Source organism: Cucurbita moschata, unplaced genomic scaffold, assembly GCF_002738365.1.
Source record: "Cucurbita moschata cultivar Rifu unplaced genomic scaffold, Cmos_1.0 Cmo_Scf00009, whole genome shotgun sequence".
NCBI lineage: Eukaryota > Viridiplantae > Streptophyta > Magnoliopsida > Cucurbitales > Cucurbitaceae > Cucurbita > Cucurbita moschata.
In genome coordinates, this window is record NW_019268525.1 from 1,207,346 (window position 1) to 1,230,186 (window position 22,841).

Here is a 22,841-nt window from a genome sequence, read left to right on the forward strand (position 1 = left end):
AATTTTTTTTTGCATTATTTTCCTGCAAATTAAATGGAAAATAAGTGATAATATTACTTGTAATTTTATTTATTTTTATGTTAAATTACTTATTTATAATCTATAGTTTATAAGTATTAAAAAATTTAGTATTATATGGGTGATTGCTGAGTAAATCAAAGGTATATGAATAAATCGAGATCAATTTCGAATAAAAGTCGTCCTTTTATGCTGTCGTTTTAATTATTCAAGACACTTACGGATCTTAGCTAACAAACAAGCAAGAACATGATCAACTCGTAAGAATAAGAAGAATACTTAGATTAATGAAAATTGCACTAAAAATCGATGCTTCACAAATTGAAAGTTGAACTCGAACCGTAAATGTGAACTCTAGTCGTTGAAGAATCCCACAGAGACGAGACATTATGAACGAAAAACATGAGCACACGAGTTTCATGTTTGAACAAGGGTTACCGAACATGACGTTATTATGTGATTTTTCGTAGTATCGAGACGCTTTAATATATCGACGCTAAAAATTAAATAAAAAATAATTATCTTAATTATCTACTAGGATATATATTGATGGACACGTAGGTTTACCCGTAGGATTCACATCGCGTGGGCCCAAGCGATCACGTGGTAAGGAGGAGGCTTTCTCCAGTTCCAAAACAAGACAAATGATTGGTCATTCACGAATCCCATTCAATCCCCTCCCCACCAATTATCACCCAAAGCCCACGTGGTCGGCTACTACTGGCTGGCCCACACCGTCGTCATATTTCATTGCCATCCATTGCTGTCACGTTATCAAAACCCTTTTCACCTATTGAATTCTTCCCCTTCTTCTATTCTATTTATACACAAATTTTCTTAAAACAATTGATCCCATAAGCTCTTCACAACAAATATAATGGCTGATTCTTCTGCTGCTTACATTCATATGGTAAGTTGGTAACCCTTTCCTTTCATATTTTTCTCGTAAAATCTCATCCGTTCGTTCCGATCGATCGATAATGTGTAAAAACGTTCCTCTCGCTGATAATAGGTGCAACGCTTGATTGAAATGTGTTTGATCTTCCGTATGAATAAAGAAGAGTGCATGGAAGCTGTTTCTAAACACGCCAATATCAACCCTGTAATCACCTCTACTGGTACTGGTTCGTTGACGTTTTTAATTAATCCGCTCTTCTTCCACTATGATTCACCTCACCGGTATCTCTTTTCTTTCAGTGTGGAAGGAATTAGAGAAAGAAAATAGAGAGTTCTTTGAAGCTTATTCGGAGTCTCGAACCATAGACGATAGAATATTAGCTGAAGAAGAGACAAGACGGTTGATCCAAAGGATGATGTCCAAACAAGATACCGATAACTAGCAAATTCTATATGCGTGCATGCACCGATTACCTAGATAGCATGAGACGAGTTACATTGTTCATATCCAATTGAAATATGTTATGTGGCCATCTTGTCAAAAAATAAGGGTCATTATGTAGTTTACTCGTACTCGATATGATATATATTTACAATGAATTATTTTTTATTTTTTTGGGTAAATTTTGTAGGGTAATTGAGATGGTGACATAAGACTCTTCTCCTATCGTCCCTTGTTGATTGAAAATACAAATAACTTAACTCATTCTTTGTCTTTAATATTTGATGTTCACACAACTTTAGAGACATATAAATGAAGCAAAATAACAGAGGGACAAGTAGGCGCTTTCTAGCCATCCAAATCACGAGCTTTTCTCTAGCACTATCCAGTGTGTGTTTTACGGTCTAAACTTCCCGACTATCATATTTAGGTTCTATTTGATAACGATATATTGTTTTACCTTGCTTTGAAACTGAAAATAAAAAAATATAGGTCTCTTATTTTTTGGGATTCGAGACGATGAATAATCAAATTGGAATAAAAATGTTTTTTTTTTTTGTGTATATCAAAAATCAAAAATAATTATTTATTGATGTTATTTACCATAATTTGTTAACATATTATAATTACTAAAACGCCCGGTGTCGGGCTTTGATATCATTGTCATAACCCAAGCCTCAACTAGCAAATATTGTCCGTTTTGGTTCGTTATGTATAGCCATCAGCTTCATGGTTTTAAAATGTGTATGCTAAAGAAGTTTTCACACTCTTATAAGAAATGCTACATTCCTCTCTCCAACCGATGTGGGGATCTCACAATCCACCCCCTTGGGACCAGAGTCCTCTTTGTCACACCATTCAGTGTTTGGCTCTTATACCATTGTAATAACTCAAGCCTACCCCTAGCCGATATTGTCCACTTTGGCTCATTATATATTGAACACGTCTGTTAGAGAGAGGTTTCCACACCCTTATAAGGAATGCTTTGTTCCTCTCCTCAACTGATGTGAGATCTCACAATCTACCCCCTTAGGAGCCCAATCTCCTCGTTAGCAGTCTAGCTCTGATACCATTGTAACAGTCCAAGCCATCCACCTATATATATTGTCCACTTTGGTTCGTTACGTATCACCGTCAGTTTCATGGTTTTAAAACGCGTATGCTATGGAGAGGTTTCCACACCCTTATAAGAAATGTTTCGTTTCCCTCTCTAACCGAGATCTCACACTAACCCAATTATACATGATTTCACCAACCAAAGCTCACCAAAATGGTGCTGGTGCTTCAAGTAGACAAGAACAATCACTACGGAACATATAAGAAAAACAGATGTGAGCATTAGTAAACGGATGAACAGAAGAAGAAACACAGCAATTCCTAGACACGGGCACTGATGAATATACACAGTTTTATTGGCGGCATAAGAAACTGGCAATCAGTCCCATACTCAGGATCATGCAGCATTCACCTTGGCCTCCCAACCCAGAATTACATGTTCCGGGGCAGCCTTCGTCTTCACGAACGATTCTCGAGCGAAAAGCAACTACAAAATCAACAGTCCAACCAACAAAAATTGATCACAGACTATCATATTCCCCAAGCTTCCCTCTTCCCACACCTTCTACTATGATTGAACTATATCGATCCTGTTTGTTTCCAGTTCCAAGAAACTAGACGAACTCGTGTCGACACTCGTCGGGTTATATTTGAGTTGTAAGTTCATCCTAGGATTCTCTACACACACGACACGACAACACGACATGTACCTTTTTGTATGCAGATAAACAGGCTAAGTTTTGGGGGACATGAAAGTTCTTGAAATGGGCAAGAGCAATATCAAGATGGTACAACTTCGGTGCCAGACTCAAATCAACAGCACTTACCTTCGCTCCAGCGACATAAGGACCCTGCCACCATGAGACATAAGAGCTAAATCATGAACACTTTGAACTAGTTTATGATATAGTTTACACACACATACATAAGCCATGAGATGCTTGTCCAATGCCTTCAGCTCTCTAAGCAAAGCCTGCTCTGAACAATCATTCGGGTCCTTGCTCCTCAAGAATTTCCCAAAAGCAGGGCCTATTTTTGATCCTCTGGGAGCCAAAGTAAAGAGAGGACAATAGTATCAGAACCAAATCGTATAGCTCAAGCCCATCACTAATAGATATCGTCATCTTTGGACTTCCCTTCAAGGTTTTAAAATACGTCTACTAGAGAGAGGTTCACACCCTTGTAAGGAATGAAACGGTGAGGCTAACGACAATACGTAATGGGCCAAAGCGGACAATATCTACTAGCAGTGGGCGTTACACCAAACCACCAAAAGAGGAGAAGGCTTACACAGAAGAAAATTGAGGGGGAGTAAGAAGAGAAGGGTTTGGAAACTTGTCCTCAAGAATCCTCACAATGACATCAGAATCAGGAACCCATTGACGATCAATCTTCGCCACCGGCACCTTCCCTTCTGGGCTAGCTCCCAAGAACCTGTCGAAACAATGAACAATCCACACAACCCCATTTGCTTTAAACCCCTCTTTTTCTTATAAAACAAATGTAATCGAGAAATTACCAACAGGGTTTATCGGATAAATTGATGAGATGCAATATGTAAGGAACTTTCTTCTCCTCCAAAGTTAAGAGAACCCTCTGAGTGAAAGGACCTGCAAGAAAGAAAAAAATTGAAACAGAAAAACTCCAAGTTTTTGCTGAGGAGATGAAATGGAAAGAAGAACATACAGTCTCCGATGACATTGAGTGCACCAACGGCAGCCTTGACAGCAACTTCAATGGCCATTTTCTGATCGAGGGGGTAGGAATTTGAGTACAAATTGAAGTTTTGTGGTCTGTATTCGGGGAAATTTAAGAAAGATGATAACAATGTACAGAAGAACATTCAGCCAGGAATTTGATACCTCGAGACATTTCAAAGCCTTTTTTCCGAGTCTTCTGACATTGATTGATTCATGGGGTTTCGAATATGATCCGAAATTTTCCATATTCATCAACCTAATCACTGATGGGTTCACGAAAAAGTAGAAAAAAGGGAGATCGCTGTAGCTCGTCTGAAGTTGTTTCAGCTCAACAAGTCCAACCTGTGTCGGAATCTCTCCAGCCTCTGCTCGTAAAATTATAGTTTTATTTGAATAGTTCGAAAAATCGAGTTAACCCAGAATAGCTTGTTCCTGAAACTTCTCCATTTTGATATGAATCAATCAATTCCGGTCTTGTTTTTTCTTAAATTGATACAAATGATTTTGAATCAATACTTAATTGTTGAACCTTTTCGGTTCAGTTTTGGGTTTGATCTCATATCATTTGAGTGAGAATCGGAGTATTAGCATCATTTTGTGAAGTCCTCTACGGCTTAAAGTAAAAATTTCACTAACCAAAGCTCTCCCAGAATGGTGCAGCTGTAACTGTAAGTTTCTAGTCGACGGAAGAATAATCAATATGCAAATGAGAAGAAGAAACAGAGTTATTCCTAAACATAGACATAGACACTCTTAATGATGAGGTATGGGACATAGCAACGACAGTTCCAAGCTTAGGATCATAAACTCAGGTCGAAAACATCAGAGCTCATGCAGCATTCACTTTGGCCTCCCAACCAGAAATTACATGTTCTGGGGCAGCCTTCGTCTTCACAAACGATTCTCGAGCGAAAAGCAACTGCAAAATCAGCAATCCAACCAATAACAAATGATCAAAGCATATCATATAATGTATCTATCCATTGTACGCTTCATTGTGTTTGAACACACAGTGATCCTGACCATTTCAAACTCCAAGAAACCAGATAAACTCGCATTCCACTCATCAGGGTTAGATTCCATTTGTGCATAACAAACTAGTTTAGTGGGAGTAGTTACATTGAATTTTTCATCTACGCTTAACCCTGAATAAAGTATACCATAGAGTCTCCCCTTGAGGCCTCCTTCCTTGGAGCTCTCGAACAGCCTCCCCTTAATCGAGACTCGAATCCTTCTCTGGAGCCCTCGAAAAAAGTACACCCTTTGTTCGACACTTGAGTCACCTTTGACTACACATTCGAGACTCACCACTTCTTTGTTCGACACTTGAGGATTCTATTAGCATGGCTAAGCTAATAGCATGCCTCTGATACCATGTTAGGAATCACGACTCTCCACAACGATATGATATTGTCCACTTTGAGCATAAACCCTCATGGTTTTGCTTTAATTTCTCCAAAATGTCTCATACCAATAGAGATAGTGTTCCTTACTTATAAACTCATGATATTCCTCTTAATTAACCAATGCGGAGTACTACTCTCAATGATCCTCAACATAAGCTTGATGCTAGTTTATAAAAATCAAATTGAATTATAAATCACAAACTATATAACGTCTCTGCAACGACATCGTACCTCTTTGTATTTGGATAAACTGGTTAAGTTTTCAGGGAAAATCCACTTCTTGAAATGGCCAAGTGCGACATCAAGATGGTAAAGCTTCGGTGCCAGACTCAAATCAACGGCGGTAACCTTTTCTCCAGCAACATAAGGACCCTGGTATCATATAGCATTGCCAAATATGAAATGAGTAAAATCATGAACTCTGCAATATAGTTGTTCTAAATATTAGACATGCATACATGAGCCTTGAGATGCTCGTTCAACGCCTTCAATTCTTCAAGCAAAGCCTGCTCCGAACCATCGTTCGGGTCCTTACTCTTCAAGAATTTTACAAAAGCACCACTTATCTTTGATCCCCTATGAGCCAAAGTAAAGAGATCTGAATTATTGAAATTGTTACTCAACAAAAAGTGGATGGAAAGTAAACAAGGCCCAAGCTTCATATGTTAAAAGAAATATAATCAGCCATGGAACGAGGAATAAATCAAACCAAAAAAGTAAAAGCCTTACACAGAAGAAAATTCAGGTGGAGTCGCAAGAAAAGGCTCGGGATACTTCTCCTCAAGAATCCCGACAATGACATCGGAGTCGGGAACCCATTTGTCGTCAATCTTGGCCACCGGCACCTTCCCTTCTGGGCTCACTTCCAAGAACCTGCCAAAACCATTAACAGTCCACACAACCCCATTTGCTTAAAGTTAAAACCCTCTTTGGAACTAAAATACAAGCCAAGTTTCGAGATATTACCAACTGGGTTTGTCGGATAAATCGATGAGATGCCATTTGTAAGGAACTTTCTTCTCCTCCAAAGTCAAAAGAACCCTCTGAGCGAAAGGGCCTGCAAGAAAGGAAAAAATCACCCAAAAGCAAAACAAATTTTTGATGAGAAGATGAAAGGGAAAGAAGAACATACAATCTCCAATAACATCGAGTGCACCAACAGCAGCCTTGACAGCAACCTCAATGGCCTAGCAACGACAGTCCAACGCTTAAGATTATAACACCAATAATTTCATAACTTGGGATTAAAACATCTCCTGGTACATGCAGCATTCACCTTGGGCTCACTATCAGAAACTACATGTTCTGCGACAGCATTCGCCTTGGGCTCACTATCTGAAATTACAGGTTCTGCGGCAGCATTCACCTTGGGCTCACTATCAGAAATTACAGGTTCTGCAGCAGCATTCACCTTGGGCTCCCAACCAGAAATTACGTGTTCTGGGGCAGCCTTTGTCTTCATGAAAGATTCTCGAGCGAAAAGCAGCTGCAAGATCAATCCAAACAACAACAATTGACCAGAATAATATTGTCCATCCATTGTATAATTCTCCACACACTAAGCTGCTCCCCTCCTGTCCATTCTGTTCTTCCTATTTTCTTACTGTTTAAAACACGCTTCTTTATTTGCTCGGTCTAAGACAAATACTGATCCCAATAATTTTCAACACCAAGAAACTAGATGAACTCGCGTACCCACTCGTCACTTTTAAATTTGACCTATGCATACCAAACTAAGTTTAGTGGAGATTAGTTACATTGAATCTGGCTGTCTGCGCTTAAACGAAGCACATAGTTTATCCTAGGATTCTCTATAGGTCATACATACACGCCATTACCCCAGGTTCGAGTTTACTTGAGCTTGAAAGCAACCAGCACACAATAGATTTCAAACTGCAGGTGATCTAAGAAGCTAGCAAAGCCTAAGCACAGAGAAGGCAAAACTATATAACATCAGGCCTACATCATACCTCTTTGTATTTGGATAAACTGTTCAAGTTTACAGGGAATATCCACTTCTTGAAATGGCCAAGAGCAATATCGAGATTGTACAACTTTGGTGCCAGACTCAAATCAACAGCAGTGACCTTCTCTCCAGCAACATAAGGACCCTGGAACCGCATGGCATAGCCGAAAATGAGGAGTAAAATCATAAATGCTTTAATATAGTTGTTTGATATACTCAACACACATACATGAGCCTTAAGATGCTCATCCAACGCCTTCAACTCTTCAAGCAAAGCCAGCTCCGAACCATCATTCGGGTCCTTGCTCTTCAACATTTTCACGAAAGCACCATTTGTCTTTGATCCCCTATGAGCCAAATTATGATTCAAATGCTTGCTTCGTGGATTATAAGGTAGTGAAACGAGAAATTGTACAGTTCAGAAATAGTGTCATGATTTTAATTCTTCAACCAAACCAGTTACAGATTAAGTTGTCTTAATCTGGATTAGTACTTCTAATCTGAATTGTTGAAAACATTACTGAACAAAAGAAACATACTAAGACATGGAACTAGGACTAAATCAAATGGAAAAAGGCCTTACACAGAAGAAAATTCAGGGGGAGTAACAAGAGAAGGCTCAGGGTACTTCTCCTCAAGAATCCCCACAATGACATCAGAATCAGATACCCATTTGTCATCAAACTTCACCACAGGCACCTTCCCTTCTGGGCTCACTTCCAGAAACCTGCCAAAATCATTAACAATCAACACAACCCCATTTGCTTCAAATTTAGCCAAATTTCGAGAAATTACCAAATGGGTTTATCGGATAAATTGATGAGATGCAGTTTGTAAGGAACTTTCTTCTCCTCTAAAGTTAAGAGAACCCTCTGAGAGAAAGGACCTGCAAGAAAAGGGAAAAAAACGATACCCACTCCCAAAATTGAAACAAAAAAAACTCCAGTAAGTCTTTGCTGAGAAGATGACAGGGAAAGAAGAACATACAGTCTCCAATAACATTGGGTGCACCAACGGCAGCCTTGACAGCAACTTCAATGGCCATTTTCTGATCGATGGGGCAACTGGGGAACTTCGAAAGTGGGAATTACAGAAGAAACTGATGATATGAATGGCGAGCGAATGCGGGAATTTGTGTAAAAATTGCAGCCGTGTGCTCTCAATTTCCATGGCGGATCGAGGAAATTATAGGATGAGGATAAGAAGGTACAGAACATCCAGCCAGGAACTCGGTGTCTCGAGAGATTTCAAAGCATTTCTTCGGAGACTTCTGGCATTGATCGATAAGATGGAAGGATTCTTTCCCAAGAAAAAGTACCTTTAAAGAGTTTCGATTCCGAATATGATCCGAAATTCGCCCATCTTCATAGATCACTGGAGCTAGCGCTCATCTGAAGCCCGCGTCTCTGTTTTTTGTTTTCTTTTTTCCTTTTTCTACCTTTATTTCATAGATTTTGTAATTTTTATCGTATATTTCTTTCTTATTAATCCAAGCCCTAATTTTAATGTAAAAATCTCTATGCATTCATTAACTTTATTATTAAAAAAATTTACAAAAAGTATATTATTATATATATATATAAATAAGCCGATTAAATTACTATTTAAATAATTTAAAATATAATACCTATTTAGAACGAGTCAAATGTATGGATCAAGCCAAATATTAATAGAATTTTTTTTTTCCCTAAAGAATATTAATAAAGGAATACTCGTAAAAAGTGTTAAATTTCTAAAGGTAATTTTTGTCAACCATTCTATTTATATTTGTATATTTATTCTTTATACTTATAAGAACATAGTAGAAATTGATGGGAATTCAAGTCCACCGCTAATAAATAATGTCCACTTTAGTTCATCGCACATCATTGTCAACCTCCGAGTTTTAAATGCATTTATTTTATTGAGGCATATATGAAAGTACACTAGTTCTGGAAACAAGGGAAAATAGCAAACACATAACCATTCTCAAGATTAAACTAAACCCCCAATGGTTTCATAACTTGGGGTGAACACTTATCTTGATTCATTTAGGATTCACCTTGGGCTCCCATCCAGCAATCACATATTTCGGCTCGGCCTTCGTCTTCACGAAGGATTCTCGAGCGAAAAGCAACTGCAAAAGCAACAACTAGATGAACTCACATCCCACGAGCTATGTAACGTTTGTGCAACGACATCGTACCTCTTTGTAGGCGATTAAGCTGGCTAACTCTTTGGGGATTGACCAATTCTTGAAATGGCTAAGAGCAACGTCAAGATGGTATAACTTTGGTGCAAGACTCAAGTCGACAGCAGTTACCTTGTCTCCAGCAACATAGGGACCCTGGCACCATGTGGGATTGCATCAAGTGAGGAGTGAAATCATGAACACTTTTAAATAATTGTTATATGTATCAGACATGCATACATGAGCCTTGAGATGCTCGTCGAATGCCTTCAACTCTTCAAGGAGAGCCTGCTCTGAACCATCATTTGCATCCTTGCTCTTCAAGAATTTTACAAATGCATCAAATATCTTTGATCCCCTGTGACCCAAAGCAAAGAGAATTATAATGTAGCCGCTCAAGCTCACCACTAGCAGATATTGTTCTTTTTGGGTTTACCTTTCTAGCCTTCATCTCAAGGTTTTAAAACGTGTCTGGTAGAGAGAGGTTTCCACACATTTGTAAGAAATGCTTGGGAATAATGTGGGATCTCACAATCCAACCCCCTTGGACACTGGCACACCGCTCGGTGTCTGACTCTGATACCATTTGTAACAACCCAAGCCCACCCCTAACCAATATTTTCCTCTTTGGACTTTCTCTTTTAGTCTTTCCCTCGAAGTTTTAAAACGTGTTTATTAGGAAGAGGTTTCCACACCCTTGTAAGGAATGTTTCAAGCTCCTCTCGAGCTAACGTGGGATCTCACAATCCACCCCCCTTGGAGCCCAACGTTCTTACTAGCAAACCGCGCTCAGTGTCTGACTCTGATATCATTTGTAACAACCCAAGCCCACCACTAGCAGATATTGTCCTCTTTGAACTTTCCCTTATGGACTTTCTCTCAAGGTTTTATAACACGTCTGTTGAAGAAAAGTTTTCACACCTAGTTCTCCTCTCTATCCAATGTGGGACCTCACACTGTATTAAGTTGTTGTCAAAGCCAGTTAAAGATTAAAAGTACAAACTTTAACCCGTTACGTATCACCATCAGTCTCACGGTTTCAAAATGCGTTTACTAGGAGAGTTTTCTACACCCTTATAAGAAATCTTTCGTTCTCCTCTCCAACCAAGGTGGGATCTCACAATCCACCCGCTTAGGGTCCTAACATCCTTGTTGGCACACTGCTCGGTGTCCGACTCTGATACCATTAGTAACAACTCAAGGCCTCTATTAGCAGATATTGTCCGCTTTAGTCCATTACATATCACTATTAGCCTCACAGCTTTAAAACGCCTCTACTCGAAGAGGTTTCTACACTTTTACAATAAGTATTTCGTTTCGTTCTCCAATCATTCGATCTCACATTTTCTCTTAAAAAGAAGCAGCTACTTGACAGTCATACTCCATACCAGAGAAAAAAAACATGGCAATCATAATCAGAAGACAAAATCAGCTGCAACAGAACCAAAAAATGGACACATCACAGAAACACAGACAAGTGGGTTATGATCACCCCCAACACAACAAGCACTATCAAAATTCAACAAATCTGAACCGTTGAAACCATCCGTTATCATCAAAGCCCGACAAACAGCAAACACAACACACAGAAGCCATAGGTTCCACTCAGACATAGAACAAAGGATCAAAACGAAGAAAAGGTTAAGAAAAGCCTTACACAGAAGAAAGTTCAGGAGGAGTAACAAGCGAAGGCTCAGGGTACTTCTCCTCAAGAATCCCCACAATGACATCAGAATCAGATACCCATTTGTCATCAAACTTCACCACCGGCACCTTCCCTCCGGGGCTCACTTCCAAGAACCTACCAAAATCATTAACAATCAACACAACCCCCTATGAAACCAAACTGAAGCCAAGTTTCAAGATATTACCAACTGGGTTTGTCGGATAAATTAATGAGATGCACCTCGTAGCAAAGTTTCTTCTCCTCCAAAGTTAACAGGACCCGATGGCTGAAAGGGCCTACAATACCCCCAAAAACAAACAACCCCTAATCGCAAAATTGACACAAAAAACTCGAACAAAATTGTAAAGATGAAAGGGGAAGAAGAAGAAGAACATACAGTCCCCAATAAGATCGGGCGCACCCACGGCAGCCTTGACCGCAGCTTCGAGGGCCATTTTCAGATCAAGTGGGCGGCAGATGGGGAACGTTCAATGTTCGATGTTGGATGCTCGCGGCGATTATGAAAACCGTGGGTATATATCGAAATTATGGGTCCTTAGCAGTGGTGGGTGAATTATTGAATGGGGACGGAAAGGTCCAGAACATTCAGACTCGGATTTGGTATCCCGAGGGGTCTTTTTCTTTATATATCCCAAGAGATTTTAGTCCTTAGAACTTTCCTGACACACATAAACCAATAATTCAAAAAAAAAAATTAAAATATTTCATCTTTTCTCTTATACTTTTACTAAGTCCCTCTAAATTCAATGGGTTTGAGAATCAAATTTTCGTTAATTATTATTATTATTGTCTCAATCAACAAATTAAATATGACAAAAATCGCAAATCTTTTTTAATAAAAATATTGATAGTGTGTTTATATATATCTAAATTAATTGGAATACATTTATTTAAGAGTGGTTGATAATTTTATTTATTTATAATTTAATCTATACCACATTTGGTTTATAAAGTTCAATTTTTTTTTTAATATTTATATTTTTAATATATTTTCATAGTGGTTATATTTAATCATATTTTTTAAACCATAAATTGTGAGCCACTCGTTTCTTTATAAATATCAACATATATGGTAGACATCTTACGAGTGGGATATTTTATTCCATCGAGTAAGGTCAAAAGAAAAATATTAAATTTTTTTTTAAATGTCAGACGGGTTTTCTTTTCCTTTACTTTAAATAATATTTTTTTAATTGATAAATAGTAAAAATGATAAAGGTGGAAATTCACGACCATGAAAGATTTGAACGTTTCATTGTATTGTTTGAGATAATATTATCCAAAATAAACATTACTTTCATGCGCATGTCCTATGTATGGCACGAGACATTTGTCCACATCTTCAAAAAGTTTGATTCTTTTCGTTTCGTTTTATTTTTTTCAATAATTTTTATTGGACCCATTTTACTCTAAATTTAATATGCTTTTTTTTTTTTATTGACAAATATAACAAATATATTCTAAATTTTTAATTTTAAAATATTCTTTTTGTAGATATTAAAATTATTTGTGCTTTCAAAATTCCCCACCGAACACAGATATTGTTTTTTAATTAGACATGAAATATTCGTTTCATTTACGTTTTTGTTATTTTTGGATATTTATAATTCGAGGGATAAATCCCAACGGATTTCAAATCAGTTACTCTAACTGTAATGGTCTTATTTAAAGATAATTAACAAATTTTTATTTTCTTTTATTTTCTAAATTTTTAAATGCATTTATTTAAAAAAAATCAAATAAATTGCGACCAAAATTTAAATACATTGCAACAATAATTCATTCGACTGTAAGCCACGTTTTGATTTTCGTGGTCGGAAGCTTTAGTGACGTTTTGGCCTATACTGTGGCTGAAGGTTAATAGCGACATTTTGGCCCTATAATATTTACTGTTTTTTTCCACTAAGTTTCTTAATTTTAATTAATTAAAATTAGTTTAATCAATTTAATCCACACTCGAAAAGTGAATTATGTGAGATCTCAGGTCGATTGGAGAGAGAACGAAACATTCATCATAAAGATACATATTGCAAGGCTGAAGGTGATACGTAACAGATCAAAACAGACAATATTTGCTAGTGTTAGGTTACGTTGTTACAATTGGTATCAGAGTCAGATGCATTGTGGTGTGTCCAGTGAGGACGTTGGACTCTCAAACGGGTGGACTGTGAGATCTCACAATTGAAGAGTAAAAATAAAACTCTACCCTAAGAGATCCCACCTCAGTTCGAGAGAGGAAATAAAATCTTGAGGCCTTTGTAACATCCCAAGCCCATCACTAATATATATCGTCAGTTTTGGCTCGTTACGTATTGTCGTTGATCTCACGTTTTTTAAAACACGTCTACTAGGGAGAGATTTTCACACTCTCATAAAAGAATGTTTTGTTTCATTTTCTAATCAAGGTAGGATTTCACAATAAAAACCCTCAAGGAGGTGGATTGTGAGATGGAACGGTTAGAGATGGGAAATAAAACCATACCCTAAAAGAACCCACATTAATTGGAAAGAGAAAATAAAACCTTAAAGTTGATGACGATAAGCAGTGGATTAAAGTACTATAAAACGTCAAGCTTAAGTACATGAATATTTAAATTTTTAAAACTAGCACAATATATATAAACACAAACCCGAACCTAAAATCGAACCCGAACCCAAACTATTATCAAGAGAGATAAACACTGAAATGAATAAGAGTATCCACACCATCTGTGGTATGTTGATCTTCTTGATGATGAATCGTCTCCACCGTCGCATACCCTCTTGCGTTCTCATACTTTCCCGTTCCTCCCACCACCGCAATCGGCGACTCTCCCGTCGCCGTCCGGTGAACTCCGAAGAAGCTTATACTATCCTCAACCACATGCTCATGTCCGCCGCCGTGAAACAACGCCGTCAGAGCCACTGTCTGGCTGGTCCCATCCAATGAGCTGGCCAAGTAAAACCCCTGAGCTCGACCCATCACAGCCGAGCCGAGCTCGTGGCTTTCGGTCAGCTCGTCGTCGACCACTGTGATGGATCCGAACATGAGCTGCTGAAGGGTGACTCGAGAAGGGAGCTGGCCGGCAGTGACGAAGGGTTGGTTGCTGTCATCGGCGTTAAGAATGCCGTTGTTGGCGCTGTTTTGAAGGAGCAAGTTGTTGCCTTGGGTGGCGCCGTTGAAGCCGGCGAGGAAAGGGAGGTTGTTGTTGTTGTTGATGATGTTTTTAAGGTTGTCGTTGTTGAGTAAAGGGAGTGTTCCTTGGATTGGGAAGAAGTTGTCGTTGGGCTTTGAGAACGCGATGCCACTTCCGTCGGAGTTGGCAATGATTCCGGTCACTACTCTGGCTGATGGATGGGAGCCTCCCAGGATGTCATGCATGTAAAATGAAATTGGTCCATCGGTGCCCTTCGCCGCCGTTGGAAGAGGCCCAGTTGGAGTGGTTGGGGTTGTATTGTCGTCGTCTTCCTCCTCGTTGGTGGTGGTTGGAGCTGGAGTGATTGCCGGAATCTGGCTGCCGGAGGTCGACGGTTGTGTGGTTGTTCCGACCTAGTAATGATTTATGGTCAATAATAATTGAATTTAGTTAATAAAACCTCGCAAATAATCTAATCTAATATGATAAAACTACTAAATCATTTCGGCTATTTAAAAAAGTTATATTAAATAATAAAAATTAATTTTAACGTAAGATTAAATTTTAATTATAGATACCAATCTTTTTATTAAAATATAAACAATAAACTCAAGTAAAATATTTATTTATAAAGAATAAAAGATTAATTTTGAGAAATATAATAATAATTCTAAAATTAAATAGTTATTGGATGAATATTTGATATATAATGGTATAACCGAAAAGTATATTTTTTAAGAACAATTCATAAATTTTTTATTTATTTAAACTCTCCATCTTCATAAATCAACAATTCAATCTATAAAATTTTTATTTATTTAAATCGAAAAATTCATTAACCAACCAAATTTGTATTTATTTTTTAAATACTAATAGTTTTCATTTGAAAAAAAAAAAAAAAACAAATAAAGGAACAGGTAAAGTAAGGGTGCTGGTAAGAACCTGAGTTGCCGGGAAAGTGGCGGCGGGCGAGGGGATGGTGTCTAGGGGAGGAGCAACCGCCGCCGTTTGGGGCAGAGATTCGGCGTCGACTTCATCGTCGAATAATACTCTGGCGGAAATGGCAGATCGGAGACCAGTGAAAGCCAGGAACAAAAAGAAGAAGAAGAAGAGAGGCGTGGTTTTAGCCATTTGTTTTGGAGCTGGTAAATGAGAGAATTGGACGAAGAAGAAGGAGAAGGCTCGTGGGTTCTTATAATTTTTCATTTTCAATGATTCACAGAGAAGTTGTTGGAGCTGGAACATAACATGGAGTTGGTTTTTTGAAGAAACCTAAACCTCCATTTTTGTATAAACATGAAGCTCAAGTTCGTGTTGGGTCAGAAATGGATCGGTTGAGAATCCTGTATTATATATTTGACTCAAAGTCAATATTAATCGAGTGTTGTTCTATGTGAACTCCGTTGGATGATGAAAGTTCTATCTCGGCTAATTTAGGGAATGATCATAGGTTTATAAAGGAAGAATACTATCTCCAATGACATTCATCATCCAACACCTCTCCTCCAACAAAGTACGCCTCCCCTTAATCGAGGCTCGACTCCTTTAAAGTCTTAGTCATTTTTTGACTGCCTTCAAAGAGGCTTGACTCGTTTTCTTTTGGAGTCCTTTGTTCGACATTTTGAGGATTTACCAATCTATTGGCACGATTAAGTTTAGGGCATGACTCTGATACCATATTAGACGAACACGACTCTGGCTCTGATACCATATTAGATGAACACGACTCTCCACAATGGTATGATATTGTCCACTTTGAGCATAAGCTCTCGTGGCCTTGCTTTGGGCTTCTCAAAAGGCATCGTATCAATAGAGAGAGTATCCATTGATTATAAACTCATGATCATTCCCTAAATTAATAGATCATCATCCAACAATTTCGACGTCGCAAAAATATTTTAAAGGAATAAATGCACGTACATTAGAGAAAGAGCTCGTTGAGCCAACGCACGATGAATTTAGGATGAAAAAATTCTATTTTATTAAATTGCTAGCTAGTTTGAGAATTTATATTATCAAAATATTTACTTAAATGTACGACTTATTTCACTTTTTCTATTTTAAATTATTGTCTATTTTCGTCTTTCAACTTTAAATATAATAATTTTAATTTTTTTTCAACTTTTATTCATAATTTAATAAATTAAATGAGATAAGTTGGTTTATGTATAGACGTTTTTTTTTTTAATATAATTTTTATACCAATTTTCTCCATGTGGGCCCTTCTGTAATCCTGTACATGCACGCATTCGTAAACCCGGATCAATTTCTTCAAAATCTGAACCGTTAGATTCGAACGAAGTCGGGAATTGGCCATGCCGCGCTCATCGTCTCCTTTAATCGGGCTGCTAGGGTTTATACCGCACTCGAATTATCGCAATTTTTTTGATGCATTTTCAGTTCCAGGGGTTTACACCTCCAAATTCCTCTCTTCACCTTCGTCTTCATGACGAACTTCTCCTGAAACCTTTCAAAACCCCGGTTCTTTATCATTAAGCCCTAAAGCTCGTTTCTCTCTACATTTTCCCGCTGAAGTATAGTGAACCCTCTCGCAGTTGTTTGAGCTATGTATCTTTACAACCTCACTTTGCAACGAGCTACCGGGATTGTTTCGGCTATAAATGGAAATTTCTCCGGTGGAAAAACGCAGGAGATAGTTGTGGCCAGAGGGAAGGTCCTGGATCTCATTCGTCCCGATGATAGTGGTAAGATCCAAACTCTGCTTTCCGTTGAAATTTTTGGTGCGATTCGGTCTTTAGCTCAATTCAGGCTTACTGGGTCTCAGAAAGATTATATTGTTGTTGGGTCTGATTCGGGTCGAATTGTCATTCTCGAGTACAATAAGGATAAAAATGTGTTTGATAAGATACATCAGGAGACTTTTGGGAAGTCTGGTTGTCGTCGGATTGTTCCGGGGCAATATTTGGCCGTTGATCCTAAAGGGAGGGCTGTTATGATTGGGGCTTGTGAGAAGCAGAAGCTCGTTTACGTGTTGAATAGAGATACTGTAGCGAGGCTTACTATTTCTTCGCCATTGGAGGCTCACAAGTCACATACGATAGTCTATTCAATTTGTGGAATTGATTGTGGATTTGACAACCCTATATTTGCTGCAATTGAGTTGGATTACTCGGAGGCAGATCAAGATTTTACTGGGGTGGCTGCAAGTGAGGCCCAGAAGCATTTAACTTTTTATGAACTTGATCTTGGTCTAAATCATGTCTCTAGGAAGTGGTCAGAACCTGTTGATAATGGTGCAAATATGCTAGTTACTGTTCCTGGTGGCGGAGATGGTCCAAGTGGAGTGTTAGTTTGTGCTGAAAATTTTGTTATTTATAAGAATCAGGGACATCCAGATGTGAGAGCTGTCATTCCCAGGCGTGCAGACTTACCTGCTGAACGTGGTGTGCTTATAGTTTCAGCATCTATGCATAAGCAAAAAACAATGTTTTTCTTTCTTTTACAGACAGAGTATGGAGATATTTTTAAGGTTACTTTGGAACACAACAATGACAGTGTCAAAGAACTGAAGATTAAGTATTTCGATACAATTCCCGTTACAGCTTCAATGTGTGTGTTGAAATCTGGATTCCTATTTGCTGCCTCAGAATTTGGAAATCACTCTCTATACCAGTTCCAAGCGATAGGGGATGATGCTGATGTTGAGTCTTCCTCTGCTACTCTGATGGAAACTGAAGAAGGTTTTCAGCCTGTCTTTTTCCAGCCTAGGAGGCTTAAAAATCTTGTTAGAATTGATCAAGTAGAGAGTTTAATGCCTATAATGGACATGAAAGTCATTAATCTTTTTGAGGAAGAAACACCCCAAATATTTACTCTCTGTGGGCGTGGGCCTCGATCATCTCTGCGAATATTGAGACCTGGTTTAGCCATCAGTGAAATGGCTGTGTCAGAACTTCCTGGTGTCCCTAGTGCCGTTTGGACTGTGAAAAAGAACATCAACGATGAGTTTGATGCATACATTGTTGTGTCATTTGCGAATGCAACACTTGTTCTTTCCATTGGTGAGACAGTCGAAGAAGTCAGTGATAGTGGATTTCTTGACACTACCCCTTCCCTTGCTGTTTCTTTGATAGGTGATGATTCACTTATGCAAGTCCATCCGAATGGCATTAGGCATATTAGGGAAGATGGGCGTATTAATGAATGGAGAACTCCAGGTAAGAGGACCATTGTTAAGGTTGGCTCTAATAGGCTTCAAGTGGTGATTGCCCTGAGTGGGGGAGAACTTATTTATTTTGAGGTAGACATGACTGGTCAGTTGATGGAAGTGGAAAAGCATGAAATGTCTGGAGATGTTGCCTGTTTGGACATTGCCCCAGTACCTGAAGGGAGACAACGTTCTCGTTTCCTAGCAGTTGGTTCTTATGACAACACAATACGAATTCTATCACTGGATCCTGATGACTGTATGCAGATTTTAAGTGTGCAAAGTGTTTCTTCAGCTCCAGAATCTCTCCTATTTCTTGAAGTTCTGGCATCAGTAGGTGGGGAGGATGGTGCTGATCATCCTGCTAGCCTTTTCTTAAATGCTGCTTTGCATTCTGGGGTTTTATTCAGAACAGTAGTAGATATGGTGACAGGTCAGCTCTCTGATTCCCGATCCAGGTTCTTAGGTCTAAGAGCACCCAAACTGTTTTCTGTTATTTTGAGGGGTAGGCGTGCAATTCTTTGCCTCTCAAGTAGACCTTGGCTTGGTTATATTCATCAAGGACATTTTCTTTTGACGCCTCTATCATATGAAACTCTTGAATATGCTTCCTCTTTTTCGTCGGATCAGTGTGCTGAAGGTGTGGTTGCTGTAGCAGGAAATTTCTTGAGGGTTTTTACCATTGAGAGATTGGGAGAAACATTTAATGAAACAGTTATTCCGCTCAGGTACACTCCAAGGAAGTTTGTGCTTCATCCTAGGAGAAAACTATTGGTTTTAATTGAGAGTGATCAGGGAGCATTCACTGCAGAAGAGCGAGAAGCTGCTAGAAAAGAATGTTTTGAGGCTGCAGGGACTGGAGAAAATGGGAATGGCAAAATGGAAATGGAGAATGGAGGAGATGATGAGGATAAGGATGATCCTTTATCTGATGAGCATTATGGTTACCCAAAGGCAGAGTCCGAAAAATGGGTTTCTTGCATCCGAGTTCTTGACCCTCGGTCAGCCACCACAACTTGTCTGCTGGAGCTTCAAGACAATGAAGCGGCATTCAGTGTTTGTACTGTGAATTTCCATGACAAGGAATATGGAACTCTTTTAGCTGTTGGTACTGCAAAAGGGCTGCAGTTTTTCCCTAAACGAAGTTTAGTTGCTGGATATATTCATATTTATCGTTTTCTAGAGGATGGAAAATCCCTCGAGCTTTTGCACAAGACACAAGTGGAAGGTGTTCCTCTCGCTTTAGCTCAGTTCCAGGGAAGATTACTAGCGGGGATAGGATCTGTGCTCAGATTGTATGATTTGGGGAAGAGAAGATTGCTTAGGAAGTGTGAAAATAAGTTATTCCCTAATACAATTGTGTCCATTCAGACATATCGTGATCGAATTTATGCTGGTGACATTCAGGAGGTATGCCACTACACTATTACTATATCAAGCTTTTCTTCAATTTTCTGCCTTCTGTGATAAGACACCTTGTTAGAATTTTTTCAGCACAACTCAGCGAAGGTGTTCAAAATTTTTATTTTTTGTTTAAAAACATGTAAATCACTACAATGAACATGTAAAACTTTTTTGCAGATGTGCTCCATGTATAATGTGTTCCTCTGCTGTTGTAGACTGCATTTTCCATTCGATTCTGTTAGCTAGACATCATTCTCAAGTGAAATAAAACCTCATCCATAACTATCTTTTATGACAATAATTGAGTTTTGAAATGAGAGATTAGTTAATTGTGGAATACTTCATTTATTTTGTTTTCGTCGATGAAATTATAAGGAAAACTGCAAGTCTCAGGAAAGCTTATGAACTTGCATGTTAGGTCCCATCTATTTTGTTGAGTGTGTGCTAACTTGAAACTATCCTTTTCTCATTTGCTTTGCAGTCATTCCATTATTGCAAGTACAGGCGGGATGAAAATCAACTGTACATATTTGCGGATGATTCTGTTCCTAGATGGCTTACAGCATCATACCATGTGGATTTTGATACCATGGCTGGTGCTGACAAGTTTGGAAATATCTATTTTGTGCGGTTACCACAAGATGTCTCGGACGAGATTGAAGAAGATCCAACGGGTGGAAAGATAAAATGGGAGCAGGGAAAGCTTAACGGGGCACCTAACAAAGTCGAGGAGATCATACAGTTTCATATTGGTGACGTGGTCACATCATTGCAGAAGGCGTCTTTGATTCCAGGGGGTGGAGAATGCATTTTGTATGGTACAGTGATGGGAAGCTTGGGGGCATTGCACGCTTTCACCTCCCGTGATGATGTTGATTTCTTTTCTCACTTGGAGATGCATTTGAGACAGGAACATCCACCTTTATGTGGAAGAGATCACATGGCTTATAGATCGGCTTATTTTCCTGTTAAGGTAAATTTTCTGCTGCTGCTAATTTTTGTTCATTTGAAGTCTTTTAATTCCTTCCGAATTTATCAATCTTGTTAGACGCACATGATTGATGACTTGAATGTGAATGATTATGTGGATATTGCGAGAGTGTCTACCATGAACTACATTAATATGTTCTTCAATCGTAGCTGCTATACAAGTTGCAACTGAAATTTCTGCAGTCATTTGATCTTGGCCTGCATTGCCATTAGTCAACTGCTCCTTATTTTTTCCTCCTATTGGCATGCCGTCATATGTGGCGTTCAAAAGTCAACATCTGAATTTGAGAACTTAAGCAATCTTGATGGATCATTGCAGGATGTGATTGATGGGGATCTGTGCGAGCAGTTCCCAACCCTCCCCCTGGATTTGCAGAGAAAAATTGCCGACGAATTGGACCGAACTCCCGGAGAAATACTGAAGAAGCTTGAAGAAGTACGAAATAAGATCATTTAAGGCACGAACAGCCAAGGTGAAAATTCTTCCTTCATATCATAGTGTGTAGGGGTAAAGCAAATGATGGTTGGGAATTTGTGTTAAATTGAATGGTTGAACCTTGCAGGTCAGAGTTGCAAGAGCTAGCTTTAGATGGGGTTTTAATGGCTTTGAAGCTGACATTATTGAAGTCATTAAACAACCCTTGCACTTGATACTTGGTAGGGTAAGGAGCAGATGATGGAAATGACCATCTGGTTTTGAGAAAAATGGAGGTATGATGGTTGTGTATTGTATTTGAGATATGTTCTTCAGTGTACTTGATAAAGGAAGCGGGCTAGGCTTCTTTCTGGGGATTCTTGCAAAATGTAGAATGTAATGTCATAGGATGTAGTTGTTTATATAGATTCAGCCTTTAATTGTAACTGATGTTATTGAGTTTACATTACACTTTTTACCTTTCTCCTGAGTTCTGCCTGAGAATATGAAAGTTTTTGTTGATCAATCTGGCTCGGATGGAACGTTAAATCTGATCTCTTTTGTGCCCTTCGGGATTTTGTGGATACGTGAACACGAGTTAAGAGTTGTTCATTTTCGAGTCGATAAGGCTGTTTGGAATTGCTTCAAATGGGTCGAGAAAGTTGTTTATTTTGGTTTCTTCGGGGGATGAAAAATATATTTACCTTCAGCCCTTAATCTTCAAGTTTTATTGTTTAATTTTATGATCACATTCTAACATGCTTGTTTTTATACAGGTTCATTATTAAATGAGACCATAATAAGATTTACATCTTATCAAAATTAACAATTTATTTACAAATAATTTCAATTTTATTTCCAAAATATTTGAAACGTACATCTAAAAAAAGAGTTGAGTTTATTTAAAATAAAATGATTAACCATCAAATAACATTCAAACGCAACTTTATTAACGTTCACCTATAAATTTTGAAATTACTCATAAATATTTACAATATGATTAAAAACGATATCACAACTTTCTTTCCCAACAAATCGAAAAGGACTCTTTAGAATAACAATTAATGAATTTATTGTTGCTTGGATTCCAAGCCACCGAGATGATCATTTTCATACTTCTTCTCAAGTTCCGACTTCACATTCCTCTTCTCCAACCAGTCGATGATGTCTGAGAATACAATATCTATATTCTCCGGTGTCTCGCCGTACAACAAACCATGCCACATTCCCGGGTACATCTTCAACGTCTTATCATCGCTCACTGCTTCGTCGTAGAGTTGTTTGCTAACCAATCTGTCCGTAACTCGATCATCTTCACCATGAAGAAGGAGGAATGGTACAGAAACCTAAACCGGACACCCAACATATAATTATAAAAAAAAAAAAAAAAAAAAAAAAAAAAAAAA

General features: G+C 38.4%; 7 protein-coding genes across 12 annotated transcripts in view; 2 read left to right on the forward strand and 5 right to left on the reverse strand.

Annotated features, from left to right (window-relative positions):
- The first annotated feature begins 835 nt into the window (after window positions 1–835).
- Window positions 836–1,587, forward strand: LOC111448003. The gene is made up of 3 exons (XM_023087435.1): window positions 836–928; window positions 1,031–1,136; window positions 1,216–1,587. The coding sequence occupies exons 1-3, from the start codon at window positions 896–898 to the stop codon at window positions 1,356–1,358; spliced, it is 282 nt and encodes a 93-aa protein (XP_022943203.1). The 5' UTR covers window positions 836–895; the 3' UTR covers window positions 1,359–1,587.
- Window positions 1,588–2,646: 1,059 nt separating this feature from the next.
- On the reverse strand, window positions 2,647–4,233 carry LOC111448000 (glutathione S-transferase DHAR2-like). The gene is made up of 6 exons (XM_023087432.1): window positions 4,100–4,233; window positions 3,933–4,023; window positions 3,704–3,847; window positions 3,339–3,456; window positions 3,124–3,264; window positions 2,647–2,900 (listed from the first exon to the last, which is right to left on the reverse strand). The coding sequence occupies exons 1-6, from the start codon at window positions 4,155–4,157 to the stop codon at window positions 2,811–2,813; spliced, it is 642 nt and encodes a 213-aa protein (XP_022943200.1). The 5' UTR covers window positions 4,158–4,233; the 3' UTR covers window positions 2,647–2,810.
- A 488-nt stretch (window positions 4,234–4,721) lies between these two features.
- LOC111447994 (probable glutathione S-transferase DHAR2, chloroplastic) lies at window positions 4,722–8,886 on the reverse strand. 3 transcript variants are annotated; one of them, XM_023087423.1, is made up of 12 exons: window positions 8,473–8,886; window positions 8,281–8,371; window positions 8,069–8,212; window positions 7,715–7,832; window positions 7,490–7,630; window positions 6,886–7,005; window positions 6,652–6,706; window positions 6,486–6,576; window positions 6,249–6,392; window positions 5,978–6,095; window positions 5,751–5,891; window positions 4,722–5,032 (listed from the first exon to the last, which is right to left on the reverse strand). In XM_023087423.1, exons 1-12 carry the CDS (start codon window positions 8,528–8,530, stop codon window positions 4,943–4,945), a joined length of 1,311 nt encoding a protein of 436 aa, XP_022943191.1. In that variant the 5' UTR covers window positions 8,531–8,886; the 3' UTR covers window positions 4,722–4,942. The 3 variants fall into 3 exon arrangements, with proteins under 3 accessions (XP_022943191.1, XP_022943190.1, XP_022943189.1); XM_023087422.1 differs by having other exon boundaries at window positions 6,841–7,005; XM_023087421.1 differs by having other exon boundaries at window positions 6,796–7,005.
- Window positions 8,887–9,356: 470 nt separating this feature from the next.
- LOC111448001 (glutathione S-transferase DHAR2-like) lies at window positions 9,357–11,898 on the reverse strand. Its single transcript, XM_023087433.1, has 6 exons — window positions 11,719–11,898; window positions 11,527–11,617; window positions 11,313–11,456; window positions 9,896–10,013; window positions 9,671–9,811; window positions 9,357–9,601 (listed from the first exon to the last, which is right to left on the reverse strand). The coding sequence occupies exons 1-6, from the start codon at window positions 11,774–11,776 to the stop codon at window positions 9,512–9,514; spliced, it is 642 nt and encodes a 213-aa protein (XP_022943201.1). The 5' UTR covers window positions 11,777–11,898; the 3' UTR covers window positions 9,357–9,511.
- Window positions 11,899–13,898: 2,000 nt separating this feature from the next.
- LOC111447999 (dirigent protein 24) lies at window positions 13,899–15,606 on the reverse strand. The gene is made up of 2 exons (XM_023087431.1): window positions 15,401–15,606; window positions 13,899–14,871 (listed from the first exon to the last, which is right to left on the reverse strand). Exons 1-2 carry the CDS (start codon window positions 15,587–15,589, stop codon window positions 14,008–14,010), a joined length of 1,053 nt encoding a protein of 350 aa, XP_022943199.1. The 5' UTR covers window positions 15,590–15,606; the 3' UTR covers window positions 13,899–14,007.
- Window positions 15,607–16,763: 1,157 nt separating this feature from the next.
- On the forward strand, window positions 16,764–22,002 carry LOC111447991 (spliceosome-associated protein 130 A). 2 transcript variants are annotated; one of them, XM_023087416.1, is made up of 4 exons: window positions 16,764–20,036; window positions 20,512–21,003; window positions 21,340–21,493; window positions 21,584–22,002. In XM_023087416.1, the coding sequence occupies exons 1-3, from the start codon at window positions 17,025–17,027 to the stop codon at window positions 21,475–21,477; spliced, it is 3,642 nt and encodes a 1,213-aa protein (XP_022943184.1). In that variant the 5' UTR covers window positions 16,764–17,024; the 3' UTR covers window positions 21,478–21,493; window positions 21,584–22,002. The 2 variants fall into 2 exon arrangements, with proteins under 2 accessions (XP_022943184.1, XP_022943185.1); XM_023087417.1 differs by having other exon boundaries at window positions 21,682–22,002.
- A 349-nt stretch (window positions 22,003–22,351) lies between these two features.
- Window positions 22,352–22,841, reverse strand: part of LOC111447044 (caffeoylshikimate esterase-like) — a 2,736-nt gene continuing 2,246 nt past the window's right edge. For 2 of the 3 annotated variants that reach the window (XM_023086011.1, XM_023086009.1), the window contains one exon: window positions 22,352–22,781. In XM_023086011.1, the coding sequence (XP_022941779.1) occupies window positions 22,506–22,781 (276 nt within the window). In that variant the 3' untranslated portion in view covers window positions 22,352–22,505. The remainder of the gene's footprint in view (window positions 22,782–22,841) is intronic. The other variant, XM_023086010.1, reaches the window with a different exon arrangement.